The sequence below is a fragment of the Telopea speciosissima genome, unplaced genomic scaffold (genome assembly GCF_018873765.1).
Source record: "Telopea speciosissima isolate NSW1024214 ecotype Mountain lineage unplaced genomic scaffold, Tspe_v1 Tspe_v1.0507, whole genome shotgun sequence".
NCBI lineage: Eukaryota > Viridiplantae > Streptophyta > Magnoliopsida > Proteales > Proteaceae > Telopea > Telopea speciosissima.
This window is the reverse complement of record NW_025317843.1, coordinates 16056-26006: the sequence shown is the minus strand read 5'-3', so window position 1 is coordinate 26006 and position 9951 is coordinate 16056. Positions and strand designations below refer to the sequence as shown.

At 43.1% G+C, this 9951-nt stretch overlaps 1 protein-coding gene across 1 annotated transcript; it reads right to left on the bottom strand.

Moving 5' to 3' along the window:
• Positions 1-3263: 3263 nt before the first annotated feature.
• Positions 3264-4202, bottom strand: LOC122648146. The gene has a single exon (XM_043841398.1). The coding sequence runs from the start codon at positions 4200-4202 to the stop codon at positions 3264-3266; it is 939 nt and encodes a 312-aa protein (XP_043697333.1).
• Between the last annotated feature and the right edge of the window lie 5749 nt (positions 4203-9951).

Genomic DNA, 9951 nt, shown 5'->3' with positions numbered 1-9951 from the left:
AGTGTCCTTAGCTCTTATTAGACGTGTGGATGCAATGTTGAGGGTCGTGACCTTCAATCGATACCTATTTCGACATATGTTCATTTTCGTTTAAACCAGACCGGGTGGGTCGTTTGGGGTTATTTGGGGGCATTTCTATACTTTTATGGGCTTGGGGTTTTTCAAAAAGTGTCCTTATCTCTTATTAGACGTGTGGATGTAATGTTGAGGGTCGTGACCTTCGAATCGATACCTTTTTTTTTATATTTTTGATTGGTAAGTATGATTGTATTAAAAATAGTAGAAAAAAAATAACAGAGAATGGCAGCCCTATACCCCCTCCCCTTAGACAGGCCTAAGGGGAGAAGGAGAGCTCCAGAGGCAACCCAAGGACAAGCCCTCGGTAAAAAAACCCAAACAACAGGGTCCAACTACTCAATGTGAAGGGGTCCTACAGTAGGTTTTACGATCTGAGTCATCCTTGATCAACTCCAACAAAACCGAGGGGAAATCTGGGGGGAAGAAAATAGACTCCTCATCCCCTGTGTCAATGGCAGCAACAAAGTCAGCCGGCTGATTGAGCTCCCTCCAAACATGGCGAATCTCTAGACGCTGCAACTGTCTAAAAAGGGATACGATACGGTCCCTTAAGACCTGCATGTTCCAAGGACACTTCACCAGCCCATTTAAGATGTCCACTGCAAGTTTGGAATCAGACCTAATAGAGACTCGGTGGAGGCCATTTCCAATGCATAAAGTAACCCCTCTAAAGATAGCAAGTAGTTCCATGCCCGCATATCCTCTCCTTTGCCCGCATAAGCTAAAATAGCTATCCCCGTGTCATCGAATAACCCCACCATAAGAGGCTCTATCAGCCGTCAAAGAACCATCACAATGAAGGGTTGTCATGTGAGAGGGAGGCCTGAACCATGCACAGGTTTTTTGTGTGATAACCTTCCAATCCACCCTAATCCCCCAATTATCCACCAAAAGCTGATTTCTAGAGTTGTGAACAACCGAAGTGGGAAAGGCAGCACACTTGGTAGCCACATCCAGCCTAATAGCCTCAATAATCTGATCATAAGATCTGCCCTTGTTTGAAAACAGCCTTTGGTTCCTTTCCCACCAAATATAGTACACAGTAGCACAAAAAGCCAGCTTGGGAATAATGTCCAACCTATCACCAATACAGCCAACATTTTTTAGCCAATCAACCGCATTTTGGAGAGTGTTAGGACCCCCACCCCCTTGTGAACAAAGTGAACTAATTCTCCCCCAAATGCTGCTTGAAAAGGGGCAATTAAAGAAGAGGTGTTCGTGGCTTTCAGTTCCAGCCCAACAAAAAATACAATTCTGGCCAACCTGAATATTCCTCTTAACAAGTTGATCTTTTGTGGGGAGAGCACCCATAAGGCATCTCCAAGCAGTGCAAGAATGCCTAGGGAAATTCTCAGCAAACCAAATATATTTATACCAGCCCACCTTCGGAGCAGCACTTCTAATAGTGTCCCAAGCGGACTTAGTGGTGAACAAGCCATTAGGAGTTTTTTTCCAAACAATAAGGTCCTCTGTGCCATTCAATAGTGGAATGTGCTACAAATCCCCCCAAACACTGATCAAGTCAAAGGAGCCATGAGAGGTCGGGTGCCAGGCACCCTGTCTAATAATGTCTGAAACCATGGCCATACGGTGAGAACCCGCATCATATCTGATACGGTCCCCAAATTTCTTTAATAAAACCCCTTGCGGATGCCATTTATCAAGCCACAGCCTTGTAGAGTGGCCAGATCCGATAATATGGTGAGTATGGGGTTCAACCAAGTCCCTATACTTGAGAATTTTGCACCAGACCCAAGAATAGTTTTGGGAGATTCTCACAGTCCAAATGGAATCATTTTTTAAGTAGCGAGAATAGACCCACCTAACCCAAAGGCTGTCCTTTTTAGAAGCAATCCACCAAACTTGCTTTAAGATACCCGCAGTATTCATATCTGAAATTCTGCCTATACCTAGCCCCCCTTCATTTTTAGGTTTGCAAATTTTATCCCAAGAAACATAGTGTACCTTTCGTTCCAAGGAAGGACCCGTCCAAAGGAAGTTAGAGAACATGGATTCCAGCTTCTGCTTGACTCCACCAGGTAAAGCAAAAATACCCGACCAGTAAATATAGCACCCCTGGAGAACAGAGCTAAGAAGCTACAGCCGGCCAGCAAAGGATAAGAAGCGAGCTTTCCAACCATCCAACCTTTGTCTCACCAAATCAAGGATAGCAGAACAATCTGCCAAAGAGAGCTTGTGATAAATAAGGGGGACACCAAGATACCGAATGGGCAGCTTAGTGTCCACAAAATTCGTTAATTCCAAGAGTTGCAGCCTGGCCGTTTGAGTAAGGCCCCCTAAAATAATAGAGGACTTAGCCCTGTTGAGTTTCAACCCAGAATAGGTGTGAAAATCAGCCAGAGCCCCCAAACAGGCCGAAATAGAATCAGGGACAGCCTTCACAAAGATCAACAAATCATCTGCAAAAATAATATGCGATAGCTGGGAACTTCTGCATCTAGGGAGCAAGCTGATCCGACCTTTAGAGTCCAACTTTCTCATCAAAGCAGAGAAGCCTTCCATAGCAATGGTGAACAGATAAGGGGAAAGAGGATCACCCTGCCTTATTCCTCTCTTTCCTCTAAAATAACCTATAGGACTCCCATTAAGAAGAATCGAGAAGCAAGGAGTGTCAACACACGCCTTCACCCACCGAATGAACTTGCTTGGAAAACCCATCCTTTCCATAATCTCAAAGAGGAACTTCCTACTAAGGGAGTCATAGGCCTTAACTTATCAAAAAAAAAAATTTTCAGCACTGCCGTAGGAGATGTCTCTTTCTGCTCAATGCCCCTAACCACATCATGACAAACAAGGATATTATCCACAATAGAACGCCCCTTGATGAAGGTAGATTGGTTATCACTAACCACTTTCCCAATGACTCCTTGCAGCCTATTAGATAAAATCTTTGTAATAATTTTGTAGAGAAGATTGCAAAGAGCTATAGGTCTATACCCTGCAAAAGAGGAGGTAGCTTCAGTCTTCGGGACGAGACTGATGAAAGTGGCATTAATGGAACTAGGCATAATGGACTTAGAGAAAAACCATTTAATAGCCAGCGAGAGATCCTCTCCAACAATTTCCCAAGAGTGCTTAAAGAAAGCTGCCCCAAACCCACCCGGCCCCAGGGCTTTGGAGTTCTTCAAAGCAAAAACCACTTCCCTGATTTCCTTGTTAGAAACCTATCCAATAAGACCATTTTGCTGCTCAAGGTTCAAGCCATTCTGCAAAGGAATAGACTCAGGGAAAAAACCAGCATCATTTGCATTAGCTCCAAAAAGATTCATGTAAAAGGAAACAGCCTCCTCTTTAATAAGATTAGGCTCCTTTATGACCTCATTCTCCTCATTATGCACTTCCAAAATATGGTTTCTGTTTTGCCTGCACACCGTGGACTTGTGGAAAAAACTATTATTCCCATCTCCTAGCTGAATATTCCTCACTCTTGACTTCTCCTTTAGGAATTTTTCTTCAATGCTTAGGGCTTCCCAAAGCTTCTTTTTGGCTTCCGACTCTAAATTAACCAAGTTTGAATCATTTGGTTGGGCAGTAAGATTTACCTGAATATGGGTCAACTCCGCAGTAGCGTTCTTGACTGCAAGGAAAACATCACCAATGCTGTCTTTATTCCACTTCTTAAGTTCAGCTTTGACATTCTTGAGATGGGCAGCAAAGCGGAGCATAGGATTGAGCTTCATATTCACTGGGCAGTCCCACCCTCTAGTAACCACTTCCTCAAAGCCCTCTCTACCAATCCAAGCCTCAAAGAACCGGAAGAGTTTTGGGCCAAAATTCATCCTCTCCAGGATTGAAACCACTGCCGGAGAATGATCCGACAGCCCCGGGGGAAGGAAAGTAGCTTCAGAAGATCTAAGAGTATCCATCCAATGCAAATTTACCAAAGCCCTATCCAATTTACAGCAAACCCGAGAACTTCCCTCTTGCCTATTATTCCAAGTAAAAAGCTCCCCTTTCCACTTTAAATCAACAAGGTCCGAGTCATAAATGAAGGAAGTAAGGTCCTCAGTAGCCTCTTGGTGGATAGGATCCCCTCCAATCCGCACTAAAATCCCCGAGAACAATCCAGGGAATTGAAATATTGCTAGCAAAAGAAGTAACATCCCTCCACAACTCCCTTCTAATTTCCATCGAATTAGAAGCATAAACAGCAGTACACAAAAAACTGAGAGAAGTCCCCAAGGTGGTCACTTTAGCATGAATAAATTGAGAGGATTTTTCAATTTCCTCAACTCTAAAAACCGTTGCATCCCAACCCAACCAAATCCGAACAGTCGAATCTGCAGCACCATTATGTAAATACCTCCAATTAGAAAGGAAAGAATCAAAAGTAGTAGCACAATTCTCCACTTTCACCTTAGTCTCCAGAAGAATGGCTAATTTTGCATAATTATCCATAATCACCTTTTTAACTCCAAGTCTTGTAGTAGGGGCATTCATACCCCTCACATTCCAAGAGATACAATTCATCTAGGCTGATGGTGTGGTAAACCAGCCCCACCCTTACTCGGTCCCTCTCCTCTCAAACCCACCCCTTCCTTTACAGGAATTCGTTGAGGCATGAATTTTGTGCTTCTACCACTGGGCCGGCCCAATAAAGAAGAACTAAGAGAACCAGAAAAACCCATACCTCTATCCAAGGGCCCTTGGCTGGCTCGGTTCTCTGCTGCCACCCTCTTCAATCTTTCAAAATTTGCTGAAGTTTTATTGGCCAGGCCTGAACCTTTGCCTTTCAAAGACAGCAACTCTTCACCACTTTCATTCCCTTCTAAGCTGGTACCTTCCTTTAGCGAATCAGGTTCAACCACTTTCCTCCCCAATGGAGACAGCCTTGAGCTAGATTCTTCCAAATTTGTCAAAGCCAGCTCCCCCCTAGATGGACGAGAATCTGCCCCATTAAAATCTTCAGCTTCCATGCAAGACGTATTAGGTGTCTTCTCAATATGGCAGGTGTCAAGATTTGAATTTGAAATCTGGCCAGCAGCACTTGATTGTGGGATTTTCTCTATAACATCTCCATCAAATCCGCCTAGCTGATTATTCTCTTGATTAACCAAGGAAAGTCCTCCAATCCCCTCCTCTCCCAATCTAGGAAGAATTGCTAACGGTTGGTGGATAGAATCCTCCTCTTCTTTATCTGCATCCTCAAAGAGATCATTTCCTAAAAGAATGGCACAAGAATCCGGATCCAGCATCATATCATCAGGATCGTAATGCACCTCCTCCGTAAGATGTTCCAACACGGCAAAAGCATTGGATTGAGAAACTTCCTTAGCACTAGAATGTCCATCAAGGATTGACTCAGATTTCTTCAAAATCTTCTTGCCAAAATTTGCACCCCGACTCAAGGCCTTGAGATCTTCTTTTCCTTTATTCTTGCGAAATCTAGGGGGATCCAAATTCAAATTTGAATTTCCATTTCCAGGCTGCTCGGCCGGCAAAATAGCCTCAGATCCGGCCAAAGGACCATCATCTTTTCCGGAAGCACCCTTCACCCGCCATTCTTGCTTGGTTTTCAAAATTTTCTGGTTAAAATTCCAGCTGCCAAACTTACATGTATCAACCACATGCCCAAAAACCTTGCAATGCATACAAAGGGGGGGCTTCCAATCATAAACCACACGTTGATTGAAGGCAAAACCATCATCACCATAAACTGGAATGGACAACGGCAGCTCTTTCTTGGCAGTAACCTCCACGCACAAACGAGCATAGAACAGCCTCTCCATGGACCTTGTCATCTTGTCTGTCACAATTGGCTTCCCAATGACACTCCCAATTGAACTGAGAGCTTCAGAAGACCAGAAATGAAAAGGGAGATTGGGAAGAGAGACCCAGACTAGGACAGAACATAAATCCACCCTTTCTAAACAAGCATTTGGACTCCATGGGCGCAGGATCATCGGCCTTCTTTGAACATACCATGGCCCCCCTTCAAGAACTTTAGTCTTGTCATCTTCAAGATTAAAACGAAAGATAAAAATTCCACTTTCTAATAAATTAACATTCACATGGCCTGCAATCTTCCATTGTTTTAAAAGCATGTCCCTGGCAAAGGTGAAGCTTGGTCTTCCACCAATGAAATGCCCCATGAGAGTGTTCTTCCATTTTTCGAGGCCTTTTTTGATCAACACATCCGGGCACTTCGCAGCCAAAGTCCCATCAATCTCCTCAGGCTCAACATAGGACAGTTGCAGCCCATCACCAAAAATCGAAGAAGAAGTGGATGAAAATAGGGCTGACCATGGAACCCCAGCCTTTTTCTTGCTCGGCTGATTAGACCCACTAGAAAGATCTTCCTTATGCTGTAAAAAAATTCCAGAATCAGCACCCACCACCGAACCACAAGAAGGCTCTCCTAGGAGCAGAAACCTTTCCCCATTACCCTCACCTTGCACCACCGGCAGACCCATGTCCACACCTCCAATCCCTCCTGCAGATCCGCCAAGAGCAGGCCAAGCATCCCCACCCGAACCTCCAAGAGCAGCCCCTCCAAGAGCAACACCCCCCTCACACGAGCCATCTCCCCCCCATCTTCCCTCTCCCTCGGACTGAGAAGAGGGAAACCATTAGCAGCAGCTAATGGCCTACCGGCCATCACCAAGAAGACACACCAAGTCCCTCACTCTCAAAATCGCCAGAGCTTCTCTCTCCTTCGAACGATTTTGTTTTTCTAAAAAGTGCTAGTTGTGTAATGCCATGACTAAACGGCCTTCGAATCGATACCTATTTCGACATATATTCATTTTCGATTTAAACCAGACCGGGTGGGTCGTTTGGGGTCATTTGGGGGCATTTCTATACTTTTTTGGGTTTGGGATTCTCTAAAAAGTGTCCTTATATCTTATTAGACGAGTGGAAGCGATGTTGAGGTCGTGACCTTCGAATCGATACCTATTTCAACATATGTTCATTTTTTGTTTAAACCAGACCGGGTTGGTCGTTTGGGGTTATTCCAGGGCATTTCTGTACTTTTTTGGGTTTGGTATTTTCAAAAAATTGTCCTTATCTCTTATCAGATGTGTGGATGCGATGTTGAGGATCGTGACCTTCGAATCGATACCTATTTCGACATAAGTGCATTTTCGATTTAAACCAGACCGGGTGGGTCATTTTGGGTTATTTGGGGGCATTTTTGTACTTTTTTGGATTTGGTATTTTCTAAAAAGTGTCCTTACCTCTTATTAGACATGTGGATACGATGTTGAGGGTCGTGACCTTCGAATCGATACCCATTTAGACATGTTCATTTTCTGTTTAAACCAGACCGGGTGGGTCATTTGGGGTTATTTGGGGGTATTTTTGTACTTTTATGGGCTTGGGATTTTCTAAAAAGTGTCCTTATCTTTTATTAGACATGTGGAAGCGATGTTGAGGGCCGTGACCTTCGAATCAATACCTATTTTGACATATGTTCCTTTTCGGTTTAAACCAGACCAGGTGGGTCGTTTGGGGTTATTCGGGGATATTTCTGTACTTTTTTGGTTTTGGATTCTCTAAAAAGTGTCCTTATCTCTTATTAGATGAGTGGAAGCGATGTTGAGGTCGTGACCTTCGAATCGATACCTATTTCGACATATGTTCATTTTAGGTTTAAACCAAACCGGGTGGGTCGTTTGGGGTTATTTGGGGGCATTTCTGTACTTTTTTGGGTTTGGTATTTTCTAAAAAGTGTCCTTATCTATTATTAGACGTGTGGATGCGATGTTGAGGATCATGACCTTCGAATCGAAACCTATTTTGGCATATGTTCATTTTCGGTTTAAACCAGACCGGGTGCATCGTTTGGGGTTATTTGGGGCATTTCTGGACTTTTTGGGCTTGGGATTTTCTAAAAATTGTCCTTCTCTCTTATTATACGTGTGGATGCGATGATGCGGGCCGTGACTTTTGAATCGATACCTATTTCGATATATGTTTATTTTCGGTTTAAACCAGACCGGGTGGGTCGTTTGGGGTTATTTGGGGGTATTTCTGCACTTTTTTGGGTTTGGGATTCTCTAAAAGGTGTCCTTATCTCTTATTAGAAGAATGGAAGCGAGGTTGAGGTCGTGACCTTCGAACCGATACCTATTTCGACATATGTTCATTTTCGATTTAAACCAGACCGGGTGGGTCTTTTGGGGTTATTTGGGGGCATTTCTGTACTTTTATGGACTATGGATTTTCCAAAAAGTGTCTTTATCTCTTATTAGACGTGTGGATGCGATGTTGAGAGTCGGGACCTTTGAATCGATACCTATTTCGACATATGTTCATTTTCGGTTTAAACCAGACTGGGTGGGTCATTTGGGGTTATTCGGGGGCAGTTCTATACTTTTTTGTGTTTGGGATTCTCTAAAAAGTGTCCATATCACTTATTAGACGAGTGGAAGCGATGTTGAGGTCGTGACCTTCGAATCGATACGTATTTCGACATATATTCATTTTCAGTTTAAACCAAACCGGGTGGGTCGTTTGTGTTTATTTCGGGGCATTTCTATACTTTTTTGGGTTTGGTATTTTCTAAAAAGTGTCCTTAGCTCTTATTAGACGTGTGGATGCGATATTGAGGATCGTGACCTTCGAATCGATACCTATTTTGGCATATGTTCAGTTTTTTGTTTAAACCAGACCGGGTGGGTTGTTTAGGGTTATTTGGGGGCATTTCTGTACTTTTTTGGGTTTGGGATTTTCTAAAAAGTGTCCTTATCTCTTATTAGACGTGTGCATGCGATGTTGAGGGTCGTGACCTTCGAATTGATACCTATTTTGACATATGTTCATTTTCGGTGTAAAGCAGACCGGATGGGTCGCTTGGGGTTATTTGGTGGCATTTCTGCACTTTTATGGGCTTGGGATTTTCGAAAAAGTGTCCTTATCTTTTATTAGATGTGTGCATGCGATGTTGAGGGTCGTGACCTTCGAATCGATACCTATTTCGACATATGTTCATTTTTTGTTTAAACCAGACCGGGTGGGTCGTTTGGGGTTATTTGGGGGCATTTCTGTACTTTTTTGGGTTTGGGATTCTCTCAAAGGTGTCCTTATCTCTTATTAGACGAGTGAAAGCGATGTTGAGATCGTGACCTTCAAATTGATACCTATTTTGACATATGTTCATTTTCGGTTTATACAAGACTTGGTGGGTCATTTGGGGTGATTTCGGGGCTTTTTTGTACTTTTTTGGGTTTGGTATTTTCTAAAATGTGTCCTTATCTCTTATTAGACGTGTGGATGCGATGTTGAGGATCATGACCTTCGAATCGATACCTATTTTGGCATATGTTCATTTTTGGTTTAAACCAGACCGGGTGGGTCATTTGGGGTTTTTTGGGGGCATTTATGTACTTTTTTGGGTTTGGGTTTCTCTAAAAAGTGTCCTTATCTCTTATTAGACGTGTGGATGCGATGTTGAGGGTCGTGACCTTCGAATCGATACCTATTTCGGCATATGTTCATTTTCGATTTAAACTAGACCAGGTGGGTCGTTTGGGGTTATTTCGGGGCATTTCTATGCTTTTTTGAGTTTGGTATTTTCTAAAAAGTGTCCTTATCTCTTATTAGACGTGTGGATGCGATGTTGAGGGTTGTGACCTACGAATCGATACCTATTTTGGCATATGTTCATTTTCGGTTTAAACCAGACCGGGTGTGTCGTTTGGGGTTATTTGGGGGCATTTCTATACTTTTTTGGGTTTGGGATTCTCTAAAAGGTGTCCTTATCTCTTATTAGACGTGTGGATGCGATGTTGAGTGTCATGACCTTTGAATCGATATCTATTTCGACATATGTGCATTTTCGGTTTAAACCAGATCGGGTGGGACGTTTGGAGTTATTAGGATGCATTTCTATTCTTTTTTGGATTTGGT

Excerpts from the sequence above, each read along its gene's own strand:
- LOC122648146 (XM_043841398.1), bottom strand. The coding sequence starts at position 4,202 with ATGTTACTTCTTTTGCTAGCAATATTTCAATTCCCTGGATTGTTCTCG.